The 20840-nt window shown below is 37.5% G+C and overlaps 1 protein-coding gene across 1 annotated transcript in view; it reads right to left on the bottom strand.

Annotated features, from left to right (window-relative positions):
- Positions 1-18418, bottom strand: part of LOC145990300 (long-chain specific acyl-CoA dehydrogenase, mitochondrial-like) — a 32761-nt gene extending 14343 nt beyond the window's left edge. Inside the window, exons 1-4 of the mRNA XM_083125994.1 lie at positions 18302-18418; positions 6140-6283; positions 5062-5199; positions 1388-1552 (exon numbers count right to left, since the gene is read on the bottom strand). Of these exons, the coding sequence (XP_082982120.1) occupies positions 1388-1552; positions 5062-5199; positions 6140-6283; positions 18302-18396 (542 nt within the window). The 5' untranslated portion in view covers positions 18397-18418. The remainder of the gene's footprint in view (positions 1-1387; positions 1553-5061; positions 5200-6139; positions 6284-18301) is intronic.
- Between the last annotated feature and the right edge of the window lie 2422 nt (positions 18419-20840).

Genomic DNA, 20840 nt, shown 5'->3' with positions numbered 1-20840 from the left:
GAAATATTTAGACTTTAATATCCAATTTGCACAATATAAGTTACTATTTTCACACTTGTTCCTTACTAATATTCATATAGAGAAAGGAATACTCACCAACAAATAAAACATTTGATAATATGTACCTTCTCTGTACTGTCAGCTTGAAAGAAAAGATGGAAGACAGTGCAGTGAGATTACAAGAGGAGATCGGTATTGACTGAAAGGGCTATTAAGTAAGTGTAACATATATATATTGCATGCATAATCATGTATATGCATACATGTATATGTATAGTGGATAAAAGTGGGCACAAGCTGCATAATCAGTGATAGAAAAAGATAGCGTAAACAGAAGTTTTCGACCTGCACCACTGCCAGTACTAGGTCTAAATTTTCTGCGATCTTCTTTCTATCACTGACAATCTAGCTCGTGGCCAAGAAAATTTAAATTTTTCAAGTTTCTGGTGTGTTTTTCCTCTTTTTTTAACTTGTTATGAATGTATATAGGGACATTAAAAATCATACACTTGAATTTCATAAAAAAAGTATACTTTTTATAGTTTATTTTGTTTTTACAAGTGTAAGTATGAAAGTTTTTTAGGAATTCTTGTATTTTCTTTTGAAATATGGAGTTTTTGTGCATTTTCATTTTCCCCTCCTTTTATTTAACTCCTCTATTTCATGATATTTGCAACAATGAGGATGAATGATAAAAATAAATGTGTGGGAAAGACCAACACAAGGGAACAGATATGTTCAGACAGGCAGAAAAAGTCAATCCCAGATAACTGAAGAATACTCAACATACTCGGCCAATAAGGCACCTTCGTAAAAGTTCGTATTACATTCATTCATCTTGTTTATGAGCCAAAGTCTAGGTAGAAGATTCTCTAGAATTTAGAAAGTTCTTTTATAAGGGAACTTCTTTATCTGTACCTTCACTGCCCCTTCCACATCTGCGTCAAAGGTCAACAGCTCCCAATTTTTGGGAACGAAGGTGAGTTTTATTGCTTCGGGCAGAGGTGGAATGTACTGTAGGCACTATGACTGAATGGTGTGTATTTTTTCATGCATGACATAAATATCTGTATCATCAAAAGTAGTATGGGGTGTGTAGTAAGGGACAATGTCAGTAGAAGTCAATTAACACTTCAAGAGATGTTTTAGAAGATATAGAAAAACCGTAGTATTTGTATGATATTTCTAAATTTTATGATTTACATTAACTTGACAACCCCCTCCCCCAAACACACACATAATTTACCTTCACTTAATACTGTTAAACTTTAGTTTTGTTAAATTGTATGCACTCTTTCCTTTTTATACACAAATTTTTCAGGTACCTACATAAATGTTATACATTACATTATGAATTCATATAAACACCAAAGAACACACAGCTTACCTCCCAGCTCCAGGCTCAGTCATTGCTATTGCTAAGATCTGTCTCCCTGCAACTAAATCTGGAATAAATTTCTGAATCTGCTCCTTCGTCCCATATTTGGCAATGTACGGCAAAGCTATATCAGAATGGACACTGAAATTGAGGCCTAGTCTTTCTGCATAAGCTCTGGAAAGAATCCATACAAATATTTACTTCAATTTGTAACAAGTGCACCCAGTATTTATGATGTGGGGGTTCCATTTCTAAAACTGGGTGCTAATTATAAAACAGAATATTGATTTTCATGTAAATATAAGGAGAAATTTCAAGTCTCCTGTTATCAACATGCTTTAGATTTGATTTGATTTATTTTACTTTTCTTTTGTGCCACTTTTCATTAATTGCAAAGATGGGGGTGAGTGATGATATGATGAAATTGATGAATGGACACGCAGAAACATCCAGGCCACGATTTGAACCCGGGACCCACATGCTTTAGATTTTACTGGCACACACATGAGATATTTTACTTTGTAGGTGAAGAAAGGTTTCACCTAGTTCCAAATTTATGGGAAAAATATATATAGTACCTGTCAGTATATTCTAGTCGTCAATATTGCCAATATTTTATGTTTAGCTTATGAATATTTATGTACATCAATACGTTTAATTAACAGTTGGGCTGAATAGTTCGTAGGCTGACTCATAGATGGCGTTACTAGAATTAAATCCATGTGATTTTTACTTAGTACTAACCTTCAAAAGATACATGTATAAATTTCACAGCTGCCGGATAATTAGTTCCTGAGATATAGCATTGTGAGTGAAACAGCTTTTGTTATTGTGAAAAAAATGGATAAAAAAGAATTTCGTGTGTTAATAAAGCATTGCTTTTTGGCAAAAAAAAATACTGTTGAAGCCAAGGCTTGGCTTGATAAACATTATTCGGACTCTGCACCAGGAAAATCAACCGTTGAGAAGTGGTTTGCTAAATTTAAACGAGGCGAAATGAGCATCAAAGACGATGCACGCAGTGGACGCCCCAAAGAAGCTGTTACCGACGAAAACATCAAAAAAGTCCACAAAATAATTTTAAATGATCGTAAAGTGAAGTTGATCGAGATAGCTGAGACTTTAAAAATATCAAAGGAACGTGTTGGACATATTGTGCATGAATATTTCAACATGCGAAAGCTGTGTGCAAAATGGGTGCCGCGCGTGCTCACAATCGATCAAAAGCAACAACGTTTTGATGATTCGGAGCAATGTTTAGCGATATTCAACCGTAATAAAATTGCTTCCCCATCCACCATATTCTCCAGATCTGGCCCCCAGTGACTTTTTCCTGTTTGCAGACCTTAAAATAATGCTCGCTGGAAAGAAATTTAGCACTGATGAAGAGGTAATCGCCGAAACTGAGGCCTATTTTGAGGCTAAAGAGAAATCGTACTATAAAAATGGCATCGAAAAATTGTATGACCGCTATAATCGTTGTATCGCCCTCGAAGGCAACTATATTGAATAATAAAATCGAATTTTGTCAAAAATATATTTTTTACTATGTTAGCCTACGAACTTTTCAGCCCAACTGTTAGCATATCTATCTAAAAATGTCACACTGCTTTTTTACTGTTCTCATATAGTTTTCTAATAAAGATCTTTTAGTGTGGGTCTCAAATACAGAATTTCAAGCATGAAAAAATCATCAGTGATAGAACATTTTGCTTGATCAAGCTACAAGGAACAATATCTTTTAAAGAAATACAACCACCATGGATTAAGAGGGTGTAATGGGAGGGGAAAGAAAGGGTTTGAACTTTAATGGTTTCTTTACATCTTACGAAGTGTTATTTTCAGTGCATAGTACAGAAATGTAGCTGTATATATAACAAATACTTGCAATATACATGGGAGCATTCTTTTTTTTATTATAGTTTCTCACATTGTGCTAGATGGTACGAATCCTTCCCAAATACAGTGTCTCAATTTATATAAAATTTAGCACTGGGAATGTTAACTATACCTAAAAACATTTGAAACAGATAAGGTTAACCAGACAGTCTGAATAACATTTTATTTCCTAACGCCCCCCCCCCTCCCCCTTGCCCTGAAATTGCAAATTAGAACAACAAAAAATATGAAGTAAATTCTTTAGGAGGTCTGACACATGTGATATCTTTACATAGGGTTGGTTGTAAGAATGGCCCACTAGGCCGAAAAAGCCTGATTAAATAAAGACCACTCTATTCTATAGTTGTAGAAAACTGCCCCACATCTTTATGTGACACAGTGATAAGACTTGCTAACAAAATGGCTGCCCTCGGCCTTCTCAGGATGTGTTATGCTACTGATGTTAATGTTTAAGAAGGTTTATCTAACCTTAATTACTTTTCAAATACAATAACTTGTACGATATTATTACACTTATTTCTTATTCATATTTCTCTGTTGATGGCTGATTGACACCTGTGTTACCTCGTCACATATTTATACCATCTTGGTTGGGCACAATTTTAGTCCCATCTTCTGGCTCTTTTCAGAGACTATATGCAACATTCCACACCTTTCCAGCACATGGTTACCTTATTGTTGGCCTGACAAAGGCTTCTTTTGGCAAACTGTTGATCATTTCTTTCGGGACTGTAGGTCACGAAGCATTTACATCCTATTTTGTGATTTTTTTATCGTTATTGTTAAAAAATGGATTGCAAAAATGCAATAACATCCACTGTGGAACTAAATGTGAATTTGAAATAGGAATCTATTTTCCAAACATGTTGAAATTTGTGGCATTAAAAAGATAATTTTACTTTTCTCCAAGATTCCAGCCAGAACTCTTGAACTTGTTAACATCAACTGTTAAGAATAACAATAAAAGCTTCATGAGAAATCCAAATGAATAACTGGGAATAACACATATATGGCACACTTGGAACAAATATGTCTCAAAAATACAGTGTGTTTAAAAAAAATTGATAACATTACACATGTAAATATCTCAGTAACTAGTCAAGGTAAAGGAAACTACACAGCTTTAATGCTCAACTCAACAAAATTTATGCATAAGAATTAGAATAAGAAATTCAAAGGTTTGTGGTTGTTACAAATGATTGTTCACAAATGTTCCATATGCGGTAACAGTCTCCAGTGCAACGGTGATTCTCTGCTGGAGTTCCTCTAAGCTTGTAGGAAGAGGAGGGAGATAGATGAGGCCATTCACATAATCCCAGAGGAAAAAATCACAAGGGGCCAGGTCTGGTGAACGATATATCGACACAGAATTGCTTGCGCATTTGCTTGTCATCTGTCTTTAAGGCCAGAACGAGCTGCAGCCTAAAGAATGTCATTTGCAAGTGTTTCCTTATGACATGCCGAACTGTCGTAGGAGGAATCTGGTTTTTCCTGACTTGCTCTTCTTATGGACTTCCTGGGACCTCGCACATATGTCCCCCGAACCCGGTCGACTATATCGTCCCATGCTGGTGGACGTCCAGATCCTTTGGCCTTTAAACTTTTTGTACCATGTCCATATCTGCATTGCAGTTGGTGCCACATTACACATTGACTTTTGAGGTGTTTCTACACATACTATTAAATTTTCACATAATTTGCACGAGAATTGGTAATGTTACTAGATTACAAAATGATATAAAATTTATTGAAACACCCGGTAAAGATGAAAACAAGTGACTTACTGTTCTTCAATGACAATAGCTGCATCAGAAAAAGTACCGCCAATCCCTCCTTTCTCTGCAGGGATGGTAATTCCCAAGAGCCCCTGAGTGCCTGCTTTCTGCCAGATGTCACGACTCAAACAACCCTCAGCTTCCCACCTGGAGAGAAACATGTTTCCAGTTATGTTTTAATAAATAAATACTCTTAAACTGAATTCATTGGTACTTCTAACCCAAATAAATACATTCACTATAAATTAGCAAAGCTGAAATGATTGTTAGCAAATGTCATATCATAGTGATTTATCCATAAAGTACTGATAACTCAATCAATGTAATATTTTATTAGTCCATGACTTATTTTTAAGCTCCTGCTTAGTCGAATAGTAGCAGACTCTGGTCTCGAAAGCCAAGAAACAGTGGCAATGGAACTTGATGCCTGGACAACAAATCACCAAATGAAAAGCCACTTGACAGATTCTGTTTGCAAAAAGCATTGTTGTATCACTGAATTTAGTTCAGTTTTTATGGCTGAGTTCATATTTCTAAACCTATAAGAGCTGGTTAAACTGCTTCACAAAAAGCCAGTTGGAAGTGTTTTTTTTTAAGTGTGATACTATATTGTTGAATTATTGTTTTAAGTCCATTTTATGCACAGAGGCTAATCAGGACTGGACCTGCACAAGATATAAAATTAATATACATAATTATTTCTTAACTATAATATACTGAAAATGTAAACACAAAAATTTGGCAGAGGGTGAGGGGAGAAATATTAGAATTACATTTGAAGGTGACAAACTGAGATCTGGAATAGTATCCAAACTATGTTAGAGAGAGAAACCAATACACCGTATGCATTCATATTTATGTTCTTTTAACTAGGGGTGGCATGAAATACATCCATAACTGTTATGATTTGTTTGTTTATTAAAATCTGTAAAGGGTGCATTAGCACATAATTCTTATGAAAGAATCAAATAACAAGATCAAGCAGGTATCTGGATAGAAATAAATTATAATATCTGAAGACATGAAAATAACCAATGAATTTAAGTAACAACTGAAGTTATGATCATTTTGCTCCCACCGTACATACCTTGCTCTGTGTGGAACCATTTCTTCCCTAAAAAATTTTCTCACATTTTCCCTGAATATGTCCTGTTCAGAAGTAAAAATAGAGCGGCTTCCTATGTCACAGAGATTTGACATTTGTCCTGTAGGTGGTCGTGCTGAAGCATCACTGAAACAAGAAAAGTATGAAAAAAACGTAATGCAGCGAAACTGAAAATCAGATTTTCTTGCACGTAAAGAAGACTGAACTGGCTACTTAACACAACAACCATAAAATAATATACACCAGTGTAAAATTACTTTGTGAGAATTCAAAATGGTCAGAGCATAAAATTGTATGCTACAGGATAAATTCATGTGGATTGTATGAATATAACTGAGCACCTCCTTATTTCTCCACTTTTTTGAAGCATATTCAAAAGGTTAATAAACCTGCACCTTTGGAACACCTGGGCTCACATATTGATCTTGATAAAACAGAGCATGCGCAGATGCTTACTTGTTAGCTCATCACTAGAGACCGGATGTTAGGCAAAATGCCTATTCTTTCCTGTTAGAGATATGATGAAAACGAATGTTGCGAAGGCCTGCGGGGAGGGATTAGCTTCATTTAAAGGCAATTTAATTTTGCCTATTTCATACGATATTGCCTATATTATTTCATAAATGCCAGATATTGCCTATTTTAGGCATTTTCTTTAAAATTGGGACATGAGTGAACTCGGTGCATACAATTTCCGGATGGTGGTTAAGCATGAAGATGTGCTTTTGTTTGTAACAGATGCAGCGCCATATATGAAAAAAGCAGCAAAGGCCTTTAAAATTATTTTACCTGCTATGCTACACATAACATGTCTCCCGCATGCTCTCCATCGAGTTTCAGAGGAAATTCATGTTTCATTTCCCGAAGTTGACTCTTTTAATTTCCAATGCTAAGAAAATATTCCTCAAAGCACCATCCCGGGTTCTTTTGTTTAAAGAAACAGCCCCTGAACTTACTTTGCCTCCACAGCCAATACTAACTAGAAGGGGTACTTGGATATCTGCTGCAGTATACGATATTACGCGACCAACTATCGGAAGGTGGTTAAATTATTAATTCTCTATCTGAAGATGATGCAACATCAATTCGCGTAACACAGCGTCTTTTGAACAATTCTGTTGTGCGAAACGACTTAGGATTCATCACCACCCATTATTCAAATTTGCCAGACACAATAACATTACTGGAAGAGAGAAGTGAAACACTGATAAATTCGATGGACCGTTTTCATTCAGGAGTTGACCAAATTTGTGCTGTACCAGGTGCTAAAGGTCAGGCTGTTCGTGAGAAATGTCAGTGAGTTATTGCAGCTAATAAGGACTTGGACAAATTAAGGGCAATTCAACAAGTTCTGAAAGGTGAAAATATACAAACTGAGTTAGATCCACAAGTTCTCACGTGCTTTAAGTATTCTCCGGTAAGATCTGTGGAGGTTGAAAGATCTTTTTCAATTCTAAAAAATGTGTTGTCCAATCGCAGACATAACTTGTCGGTTGATCACCTGAAGAAATACCTTGTTGTGATGTACAACCGCAATTAGTGCTTCTTATTCAGAGACTGCCAAACGGTACAGTACAAACTTGAAATGCATTTAAACAGTTTCTTAGATCGAACTGCTGTGTGGAATATATTTATAGTGTAAATTTTTTAACTGAAATAACTCTGCGTGCAGTGATAAAGTGTATATTTAAATAATTTGCGTACTGGTTGAGTAGCCAACAATTTATTTTGTCAGACTATTGTGTGTAGCAGAGGCGTGGCGTGCATGTAGCTGCTGTTACCGCAGGTAACACCAAAATGTAAAGAATTGAAGAACCCGTCTTAAAATATTATTAGGTACATAAACTGGTAATATTGTCGTAAAGTAAACATTGCAGATTGACATTTTTTCTGACACCGGCAAAAGCGGAAGACTGATCCGGAGGAATGATCCGGTACCCTCCACAGGCAACATGGGGAAAGGACCCTGAGCCCACCCAAGGAAGACTTTCCGTCGCAGCAAAGGCTGTTACGGCGGGAGGAAGAGGCGGGTTTTTAGCATGTCTGTTTAGCCGGCACAGTTGCCGGTGACCCTTACAGGAAACAGAGCAGTGTTGCCATATTCAATTGACAGAAAAGAGCTAAGTCGCCTAATCGGGTCTATCTTACTCAGGTGTCCAGTCACACTGGGGAACGATGCCGCAGTGGTAGCGTCGCCGCCTTATAATCAAGGGATCCCGGGTTCGATATCCAGTGGAGGCACAAGTGGTTCGGATCCAACTTTAAACTGTCCCAATTAGCATTACTGTGCATGAAGTGGACTTAAATCGCCAAATCAAAATTTAAAAAAAATCATATCACACTTGGGGAAAACAAACTACCAAGTGATATTTTGTATTTACTCTAAATATCAGCGATTACGAAAGTCCTCTATGTCCTTTTTCGACATAATGGGCAAGAAGGAGAGGAGAGGGGTGGGTATGATCAAGGGGTCCGCTGTCCTTCTAAAAATGTCAACCTAAAATTCTATATTTCACACATATAATATTATTTCGGTTACAGGAATTTTTGATAATTGTTGAAAGGGCCGATTGAGATTGACGCAGGAATGCGATAATTTCGGATTGAAGCAATGTTTTTGAGGTAGCAGCACTGTTTTTGGATGAAAACATTACTTACAAGCATAATTTCAAGATTGTTATCTTAGCACGCTCTAAAGTGTCAAGTGTCGCAGGTTCGAATCCTCAGCAAGAAATGGTTATTTCAATGTTTGTTGTTATATAAAAATTAATAATTACATACACAAAATAATAATTTTATTTCAATAACTCACCATGCATCCTCATCGTCACGATTACGATTATCCTATAAAGCGAAAGTCTTAAAGGTAGCAAGGAACGTAAAATATACGAAATAGTAGTGGTATCAGAGATGAGATTTCTGTGGATTTAGCGAAACATGGGAATGAGAGTAGTTAGGAAACAAATGAAGACACCTACTCTATACTGTTTCCAGCTTTAAAACGAAGTAGGTGTGGCCAATAAGTTACCGAAATTTGTATTAATGCGCGCGGTGCCCACTTTCTATTCGCCAGCACTTGCCCCTCCCTCCCAGCGCACGTGTTAGCTTCAGTGTCAGTATTTTCCACAACGTTTCGAAACTAGAGTGACTTTTAAAAATGTGCAAATATTAGTTTTTAAAATGAACACTGTTGTAAATACGAGAGATGAAGAAAATATAATAGAATAGAGGTAAACACTTACCAACGATGTCAGTTCTCGTCAGTGGTAATATACCATGTAAGAAGAATTCACACAGCTGTCCGTTGTAGCAGAGTGGTTATCACTGTGCGCTACAACGCCAGGAGTCCCGAGTTTGAATCTTGGCCTGGGCATTGATGTTCCTTGTGAGTGTCATTTCATCAATTTCACCATATCATCACTCATCCTCGCGATTAACCAAGTGTGACAGAAATGCTAAGTAAAATAAACCAAATGAATCATGCAATAATTTAACCTGCGTAGACAAACTCATATCCATGAAGAAAAAGAACATCCACTTTCCTGCTAACGGCAGCAAGTCCAAAATCGGCTAAAATGTGCCATCCGCGTTTTTGTTCGGCTGAATTTCCTTGCAGGCCGCATAAATGCTTGTTTTTAAGACACCTGTTCAGAACTTAACGATTCAACACAATACTCAGGATCCACCGCAATTTTGGTATCGCCACTTGTTCAAAGTTTCATATGTAGATGTTTTGTAACACTTGCTGTTGAAGCCACATCAACATTCAATGATATTTACAACCTATAAACACTACGCAAAATCTCGAGAACCACCACACTGCAAGGGAGAGGAGGGCAGGTTTTGCAGGGTCGAGGGGAGGAAAGCTATAAATAGCCGTGTTTCGGAAGATTCTTGACCACGAGAAGTAGTGTCTCCAACTATGTTATTTTTTCCCTTACGAATTAGATACAAGAAATGTGAAGGTCTTATTACGTACACCCCTGTTGGAACATTAATAAAACTTTGTAGTTGCGAAATTGGCTATATAGCAATTAGATACAATAACATCTTTGGAATATTACCGAATTGTAACGATGTTTCTATAAAGGTCGGGTAGCAACACTGAATGGCACAGTTTGCCCATCTGTAACGCCAAAAGCTTGTGTCCCCGCCCTCTACAAATTCCTTCATGGAAGCAGTTGCCAGTGTATGCATCTGGCATTTTTCTTTGACAAGCTGGGGGAATTCAGGTTCCTGAAATCTGAGCATGTTTTATGTGGAAAGTAAAGGAAAGGAAGCGTAGGTGGATCATTTAATAAATGCTAAAGTAACATTCCGTACGATTTTAAGCATCACTGGTTGTATTTGCACCAACCACTTTGGCTTTCTCAAAGGTTTCCCTACAATCTTTTGCAGTGTGTTGGTTTTACCATTCTAGATAAAACGCATGAAGTTGAAAGTAGTGTGTGCGTGTTTGTGGTATATACATCAACACGTGTGTAATCTAGAGATTCCCATGTCAGTCACTGTCAGTCTAAATCATGTTTTCTGATTCTGTCTAGTCCGGTGCTTCAAGATTATAGACTTTATTTAATATTGCGAATTTGCAACACTGCACAACACAGAGTGACGGACAAGTAGCGGGAATTTCGTTAATTTGAATGAGTGAATGTCACCGAAGGTGCTTTACTAAAGAATGGTTATGAATTCATAAGCAAGGATAAGGCTAGTAAATGCTTTCAACAGCATACAATGCTGTATTACTCTAGTTTCAAGACGGCATTGAATGGACTATCTATCAGGGTGCAAAAGGTCTGCGGAGGGACTACTGCCAGAATCCACCAATAGGGCTGCACTGGCATTCTCTAGAACACGTGCTTTTGTTTACATCCACTTCGTAGTGGAAAAAAATGGACAATACATACATCTTAATTGAAATGAAAAGTTTCAAGATTTAGGCAAATCTGGTTTCAAAATAACTAAGATGGCAACACTAGTAGAACTAGATTTATTGCAGTGTAAGGTTCCGAAGGAAATATTGGCTATTGGGAAAGCGCCGATGCTGAGAGGAGAGGGGGTCAAGGAAGACGGAGTGCTTCACGTGTTACAAAAGTAAACAACGGTTGGCGGGAGGGACTGTGCAGTGCGATTTTTGTGAGTGGTGTCTTTCGTCTTTGTGTTGTTTTCGGGCATTGTAAATTAATTAAAAAGCGAAATGGAGCTTGCTCTGAGTTCCGAGGTGTCTGGTTCGTCCTATCTGAACAGTGTGTGTAATTGTGCGATAGAAGATATTTTGAAGAAATCTTTTGGTTCGCGTTCTTTTGCAGAAAAAAGCGAAATTGTGACGAAAGGAAGGCCAACGCCTATTTTGAACGATTTAAAAACAAAGTCGTCTGCTGGATATGACCGACATTTCAATGTTTCGTGGTATAACGACAATCCGTGGTTATGTGGATGTGCGCAGTTGTCAAAACTGTTTTGTTGGCCATGTACTCTATTTTCGGGTGAAAAAAACGTGTGGAATTCAGGTGTGGATAACATGGAAAACTTCAGAACCATCAGGGGACGGCACGAGATCTCGAAGCAGCCTATTGCATCAATGTGTTCTCTAGCTTCATTTGGTAAAACAAGGATTGATTTTTCTTTGAGCGAAGCTTTTAAGAGATCTGTGGATAAGTACAATGACAACGTTAAAAGAAATAGATATATTTTAGAATGTCTAATTCGCGCCACTCGCTACTTAGCTACACAAGAATTACCCTTCAGAGGAAGCGACGAAACCAACGATTCCTTGAATCGAGGGAACTATGTGGAACTGCTTCATTTAATGGCCGAAACTGACGATAAACTGAATCATCACCTGCGAACCTCTACAGTTTTCTCAGGAACATCAAACGACATCCAAAATGATATTATTGAGTGCATTTCGTCTCACATGATGAACGAAATAAAGAAAGAAGTTAAGGAGAGTGCGTTTGTTGCTGTAATAATGGATGAAACGATGGATGTTTCTAACAAATCTCAGCTTTCGACCGTTTTCCGTTATGTCACTTCGAAAGGTAACGTAGAAGAAAGATTTGTAGGTTTCTTAGACGTAAGCTCTGACAGAACATCTGCTCGGTTATTTCAAGTTCTGTGTCGCTATGTGGATGACTACAATTGTGGTACAAAACTCGTCGCACAAACTTACGATGGGGCTCCAGTCATGGCCGGTGAAATTGGCGGACTACAAACTCTCGTTAAGCAGAAATATTTACAGGTAATATTCGTGCACTGTTATGCACATAGACTTAATCTAGTTTTGGAAAAATCCGTTAATTTCATAAAAGAATGTAAAGTGTTCTTTGAAACAATCTCAGGTTTATCTTCTTTTTTCTCAAAATCATCGAAAAGAACAGAAGCTCTAGACCGTGAAGTTAAAAGGCGATTGCCGTCAGTTTCTAACGCAAGGTGGAATTACAGGAATAGAATAATTGAGGTGGTTTTCAATTGCAAAAATGAATTGACAAGTTTGTTTAAGTCCATGATGGAAGACACGGATGAATGGGATGGCGAAACTAGAGCTTGTGCAGCAGGATACTTTCGAGCCCTTCAAAACTTTGATTTTAACTTTATGTTGGAAGTTTTTCATGCTATATTTCCAAAAGCCGATATTTTGTTCAGTGTTCTGCAAAAGAAAATACACGATGTTGGGTATTGCAAAAAGAAAATCAGTGATTTTGTTGACAGCCTTACAAGAATGCTTGACGATTTTGACGTTTTGTGGTCGAAAATGGAAAATCTGAATGAAAGTGTGAGTGCGCAACAGTCAAAGAGACTAAAAGGTAGTGGAGTTGCTATCAGTAAGAAAGACATCTGTCGGAGACTCTTCTACGAAATCACCGATACGTTGAAAGGTCAATTTATAACAAAATTTGCAGATATTGATAAATTGGAATTCTTGGCCTTGCTTGATTGTGATGGATTCATAACTTATTCAAAACACTTCCCAGAAAAAGCGCTTCGCGTACTTTTGAGAAACTTTGGACAGTTTTTTAACATGATACGCCTCAAGAATGAACTTGCATACATATATGCTTCTCCTGAATTTAGAAGCAAATCAGTTCATGACATAAACATGCACTTGCATACCGTTGGACTCACTGAGGCGTTACCTGAAGTAACCAAATTGTGTTGTTTGATATTAACTATTCCTGCTACAAGTGCTTCAGCAGAACGATCCTTTTCCGCTTTGCGGCGGATACACACGTATCAGAGAAACACCCAAGGACAGAATAGATTGTCGGGTCTATCATTGATGGCAATAGAAAAAAACCTCCTTCGAGATCTCAAGAAGAAAACTTCATTTTATGACAGCATCATAGAACTATTTTCAAAGAAGAGTCGTCGGATTGATCTGCTCTATAAGTAGCCTTCGATGTTTCTGTAAGTATCATATTACGTATTTCTTTATTAGGCTAATGTTTATTGTGTCAACAACCAATGTGTGTGATTTCACTTCAGTGCATATGCCAACATTTTTTCCCCCTGATTAATAACTTTACCAAAATCTGGTATTGAATTTCAATCGTACCAGAATAATATTATACTAACTACTTGGAAGACATTGAGGGGGGGGGGGGGGGCATGAGGTGGAGAGGCGCCCAAGTCTTACGGCTCTTCCCTTAAATGTCCTACTGATAACCGGTAACACTTTTAAAAATCCCACGCCACGCCACTGGTGTGTAGCCATTATACAATGGAAAATCTTGGGCTGACGTGGCTCCTGTTTGCAGTGATTTATTAAGTACAATAATGGACTACTGTCTCTAATGATGAGCTCCTGGTTTATTTTAAGCAACTATAAAGAATGTACAGGTATGCTTCTATAATTTTTAAACACCAATTTATTTTTGTACGTCTATCTTCATTATTTTGAGTAAATTTCATTGCCTTTTTTATTGCCTATTTTACTGCCTATTTTGAAAATTATAAGTGCTTATTTGCCTGCCTATTTTATATATTTTTAGTGCCTAAACATCCGGTCTCTACTCATCACACTCAATTAGTGCAAAACACATGATACTATGAGTGAGCAAAATATACTGTACCAGAAATATCTTTAACTTGGGATAACTTGCCCTTGTCACACATTAGCCCCGTTCGGTGAGCTAGACAACTTCAAGTCGTCTTGCAGATCTTGAATGTTTAGTATCCGATGGATGGAAGTTGATGTCATGTCTTACAGAGTAAGAGATTCTTGGGATTCAGACACTTACAGTCATCTTGCAGCCAGAGCAAGTCAAGGAGAAGTTGTCTTGTTTCGTCTGCACAAGATCTTGCAAGATGGCAGTGTCCATGCAGTTTGTGTTCCCCTGTGCTTAGCACAACGCCATGAAGGCATATAGGGGGTGTGGGGGTAACGCCCCACACTTTCTTGATCCGGTCGTGAGTGGGGGTGATGTGATCAGCATGACGCCCCTGCCCACCTTTACCCCTCAGGGTTTCCCCCAGGTACCCATGTCATTCGACGCTGGGTGGGCGTCGGGACCGCTTCCAACGTTAGAAAAGTTCCAAGATTTGAACCGGCCGGGGATCAAACCCGGGACCTTTAGCATGGTAGTCAGACACGTTACCGACTGAGCCGTTTGAGATAAAGTTATTGTGGGAATGACTACAGTTATTCCTGGTGATGTCTGACAACATTCTTAGTATTCAAGATAAATAAAGTATACTTTGAAAATCTTTAAATTGAAGTGTAAGAAGAAAGAATTTAATTGTTTTATATCAAGACCACGTTCACTGAATATCTAGCTTGCTTCAAACAACAAGAGTGTGACTTCGACATACGATTTGCACAATACAATGTACTTTCATGAATGCTAAGTATATGTCTCTAATGAGACCTAATGTGGTTATGTTCTTTTCACAAAAGAATATTTTGATTGAATATTATGAAGTTGAATATGAAAATGAACTCAAAATTGGTTTTAATTACTTAAATCCAATTAAACATACAACCAAAGATATATCATATTCATCCACAGACTGCAAGAGACTTGCTTTATCATTCAGCAATCTTAAGCCGGAAGTTAGTACTGATGTGTTTCCTCTCAGATTTATCTTGCAGTTGTCTGGCTCGCCGAACGTGGTTAATGACTCAAATTTTTCATCTTTTAGTTTTGTATAAATATACGGGGTGGGAAATAACCTTTTGCTAGGGGTCTGCAGGAAAAAGTAACAACAATTAAGAAATTATGGTAATACCAAATGTTTACTACGACAATTGTGGTTACAAAAACAAAATTAAAAGTTAGTTCGCGACAAAGCCCCTTGCTTCAAGGCAAATGTTAAAACCAAGACCTTCTTCGGCGAAGTGGCATTCACTTCTTCAGCAGTTCTGAATGGCCGGGTGCATCACCGGACCTGAATGCAGTGGAGCACTTTTTGGCTATTCCGAAGGACGTAGTTGAGTCCTTGATGATAGTGGAACGCGGACCGGACCGCTATTCCTGGCCAACACTCCTTGCACATCTGGAACAAGTCTTCCGTGACATGGAATGGAATACGGACTGTTTGCGAATCTTCTGAGCTCCTACCCTGATTGTCTTCGTGCTGTGAGAGAAGCAAACGGCGGACATACTAACTTTTAATTTTGTTCTTGTAACCACAATTGTCGTAGTAAACATTTGGTATTACCATAATTTCTTAATTGTTGTTACTTTTTACTGTGGACCCCTAGCAAAAGGTTATTTCCCACCCTGTATATGACTTTAGATTAATACAGTTACAGAATTATATGGGAGTAAGTAATCACTCAGACTCTGAAGTATGTGTTAACAGACATAAATAGAAGACGAACCATGTAAAAAATGCATGTGGACATTAATTAATTGGGAATTCAACAATCGGAACTCGAGCCATTTCTTTACCCACAATCGCTTATTGCTTTCTTTGTCTCTCACCCTGATGAACGAATATGACTCCCAAAGGCAATATCTCTATCAATACTTCAAAGAAATGGAACTCTAAAGGTTCTAAATGTTTAATGATTTTTCACAAGTTTTATAGGAGCATTAGGAAGTGCTTTAGAATACTAGAAACTATTGTGGAAGTAGTTAGAAGCTTGGAGAAAGTCATTAATGCAGTTCAAGGCTTCACTACTTCAGAGACATAATTGGAATCTCTATCAAAATTTCTGTACAATCGACGGACGGTATGTCCATCCAGATTGAATTCTATACGATATGAAAAATAATGAACCAACCCACATGTTCTTGCACATTAATTCTCGGTAACAATTTCGTATGGGCACAACACCTCTCACTCGTTTATTTCATCATTTTTAACATTCCTACTTACGTATTCTGCATTACGAAAGATTCTCCAAGGTTGCATTTTGCTTTTTTCACAAAAATAATTTCAATTTTTCACATTAACAGTAATTATTGTTCTTCCTTTTTTCGCTTGTGTAACACACAATATGGCAGGCTCAGCTTGGGTCGCATTGTGCATCATCAGTAGGTATGCAGTGTTTCCAACCTTCTTCACCAAAAAATACCTACTTTCGTGTTCGTCACCTGTGAAAATTGTACATAATGCAAGGATATTTTCTTTTAACTATGCTTGCCTAACATAACCTAACCTTACCGGAAATGGTTCGCGGGGCTACCTGTGCATTTAACTATATTTGCACAGGTAGCCCCACAAACCATTGACGGATAGCCCCACGAATCATTTCAGGTACGGTTATGTTAGGTTCGGTTAGGCAAGCATAGTTAAATGCACAGGTAGTCCCACAAACCATTGATGGATAGCCCCACGAACCATCTTCAACACCCTCCAACAATCTAACGACGCATCCTGGACACATCATCTTGTTCCAAAACAACAACGTGGTTGGAAACACTGACAGGGAGTTACGTCATCAAATGTATGCAACATCCGGTACACGTAAGGGAAGCAAATAAAAGTAACGTCCATTGTGCGTTGGAGAGATATTTTTCTTGAAAAACACATGAATTCCTGGTCAAATAGATTCCACGACGAAAGAAAACTCCTCCACGAACTTTCAAAATGCTCCAGAAACTCATTTCCGTAAGTAGTTTCTTCTGTAAAAATGAAGAAATCTGGGTAACAGTTCGTTATATCGGAGACACATTTCTTCATTTTTACAGAAGAAACTATTTACGAAAATGAGTTTCTCTAAGGTTCCCAACGTTTGTCGAGGTATTTTCTTTCATCGTAGAATCTATTTGACCAGGAAATCATATATTTTTCAAGAGAAATATCTCTTCAAATTTACAGGAGAAAGTACTTACGCAAATCATTTTCTCTAGCGTTGTTGATGTTCGGGAATGTAGTTTTGATCCATTTTAATGCGAATGCATGTGATTTTTTACGAAAATCTATTTCCGACTCGCTATTGCTGCTGCCACCATTTTCTTTCTGCACGAGAGCACAATACGCTCTCGTATTGTCCGAATATGCTAATTTGAACGTAAGGAGTGCTAATGGAACCTAACCCAACAGGCCTAACCTAACCTAGTAAGCATACCTCGTCCCCGTGATGGTTCGTGGGGCTATCGTGAATTTTTGGCCTAACGTCAATGGTTTTTGGGGCTACCCGTGGATGGTTTGTGGGAAATAAGGAACAACAGTAAGTACTCGTTAATGTAAGAAATAGACATTATTTTCGTTAGAAATTCATTTCACCTAAAGAAATGTTCCGCAATGCAGAATAGTACCTTAGCAATGTAAAAAATTGCTAAATAAATCATTGATAGGTGTCTCCGGTATAGTAAAGTAGTACCTAAATTAATACAAAAAATCGCTCTGTATGTGAAATATTGTTTGTTTTCGTGTAAAAATCTTAATGGCACGTTGAACTATGTTCCACAATACACAATTGGTAATTACGAACCATGCGAAACACAAACTATCCGATTTTAATGTGTCTCCTATATAACAAAGTGTTACCGTTTGTGGTAAATTTGTTCAATGTGTATTCATCATTTTATAGAAATCCATGCAATTTATCATGGCACAGTGCTGTAGTTGGCGCACATTTTTCTTCAAAACCGTATGAACTTTCAGGATTACCGACACTGGACATATCTCTGCCTTGCACTCCCAATTTATTTCATACATTTAATAAATATCACACTACTCTTATGATCATACTTTGTACTGTTTCTGCAGAAATTTTCGATAACACTACAATTAACTGCTCTTGCTCGAACCATCTGTAAAGCTGAACATAAACACCGCTGACTCATCTTTCGTAGCAACTTTCCATAAACCAGAGACACCGACGTAAATACACAGACACACAAAACAAAATATACCCTTTGTCAACCACAGATTATATACTACGCTAAGAATCGTTCTCTGTGATCGTTTGGTCATAGAATATTGGTTTGTTCTTTCACGTTCAAGATTTCATCACATTTGTTTAACCAAAGTTGAAAGATATATCAATCCCTTAAAAAGGTAAAGTGCTCCCCTGTGCTTAGCACCACGCCATGAAGACGTATAGTGGGTGTGGGTTTCTTGATCCGGTCGAGTGGAATGATGTGATCGGTAATCATGCCCCTGGCCGCCTTTACCCCTCCAGGGTTTCCCCCAGGTTCCCATGTTATTCGACGCGATATATTAATCCCTTTTACCTCAAATTATGTAAATAATAATAAAATCAAAACAATTTTTCTATAATAGAATAAAGAGTCATCCTCTGAGGAGATCACATGCGAAACATTGGGCGAATCGAAACGAAAGTGCAGTGCAGACAACTCGTTTAAAACATTTTTTTAAAATAGAAAATATACCACTTATCAGCATAATAATGGATTGTTTTTCAACTAAGCGCAAGCTGTAGATTATACGACAACTTTATTTAAAGTTTCAGATATTTTCGTCTTTTTTTTCACAAATATTTTTATTTTTAGGAAAAGGTGTCCAGGAAACGTCACGATTACTTTTCGAGAAGAGGTATAAAAAATAATGATAATAAATTAATAATATATTTCTAAATATCGTTATAGGTGTACATGCATTATCATTTACTGCAAATATTCATTTAAATCTCGTCGTAAATTGATCATTGTTGCAGGAATAATTCTGAAAGTGGAAATGATGATTTTCAATAAAAACAACATTGTTTTGCAGTTGCATTAGCTAATAATTCCAGATCCACTTCTTGCGCGTATCATTTTTTAGACACGAAAGAAAATTTCAGTACATTTATCGGGAATACTGTAACAGGCAAGCGTAATTAGGACTACAACCAATAACATTTTAGATCTTGAACTACGTTGGTAAAGCAGAATAACTGAACTACAATGTTATTGGTTGTTCGAGTTGGGAGTTGTAGAATTTCGCGAAATGATGTTTTCGTGATCGCGCACTTGTATTTGTGCGACCGCGACGTGTGTGTACAGATTAAAAAGTTCTAAGTGTTATATTTTGCATAGTTCTGTATGTGATTAAATCGCGCAGAGAGTGAAAAAGGGAAAGTAGTCATTTAAGGTTCAGTGCGACTTGGAATAAAAATATTGTTGTTGAGCGACAAAAGATTTCTATGCGCCTATGTATCTAGTGCGATCCTATTTTGGTTCGACTACCGCGTTTATATATTATTTTTTGTTAGTGATGAAAGTGCGATATGTGAAACACTCACCTTTACCATCTGTACAAGAGGAGACGTATGAAATTTTACAAACTTGGTTGAAGGGTAAGCAACAAATTTTTGTCTACGTGCAAGAAATCGCATACAGGCCTGTCGAATGTTCTCCTTCTTTAATAATTTCTTAACAAACATTTGTATTCGTTAATATTTTAGGAACGAGTTAACAATGACACATTTCTTTACGTATATGCATACGGCGTCACCCGTGTTTCCAATTTTGTCGAATACCTATTGTGAAATGCAATACATTGTGCTTGTTATTTAACATAGTCCTATACGCATCCTAGTCAAAGATAAATACTCTCAACAAGGACTGATTTTACCTAATGACAATACTGTCCTTTCATAAAGTTGACAGACTATACGGCGTACGCTTTTAGAAGGAACATGAGTTCAGCCAATACCCAGCCAGTGCTACTGCGCTGTTGCCAAACTAACTGCTAGCGCAAGAGAAGGACAGAAGATTCGCGATGTGTCCATTATTTTGATAATGCATGCACAGTATATATGAGTACAGTGAAATGATATAGTGAATACTTCTACACAGGATTACAATATCTTAACACTGTAGCATATACGAGAAACCCATACCTGAAAGAAGCTTGAAGGTGTTTATTCATCACCTCTCTCGTCGTCTTCCTCGGTCTCCGTGTCACTGATTTCACTCCTCATTTCCGAGTCACTCTCCTGGAGGTAAATGATTAGATTTTGCACCCTTGGTGCCTGTACTACTGGTGCTAGGTTTTGAGTGTGACATTATTTAAAATAAAAAGAACACACGGAACATACACTATTGCACGAAAGGGCTGTATTTAATCTTTTCACAAACTGTTCTTCGTAATCGTGGCGCACGAGTTAACGATAAGCGAATAATTTTATACCAGCCTTGCTACGAAAACGCCGAACTCAAATTGACCCAGCCTTTCAATGTTCGAGAACGCCCAGAACAATGAAGGGTCATTGTTTATATCGAGACGAATTTAACACCCACAGTTTTCCCTAGACACAACAACTCAGCTGCGTCAACACGGTGGC

Source organism: Lepisma saccharinum, chromosome 1, assembly GCF_977018435.1.
Source record: "Lepisma saccharinum chromosome 1, izLepSacc3.1, whole genome shotgun sequence".
NCBI classification, from domain to species: domain Eukaryota; kingdom Metazoa; phylum Arthropoda; class Insecta; order Zygentoma; family Lepismatidae; genus Lepisma; species Lepisma saccharinum.
This window is presented reverse-complemented; position numbering and strand designations above follow the sequence as displayed.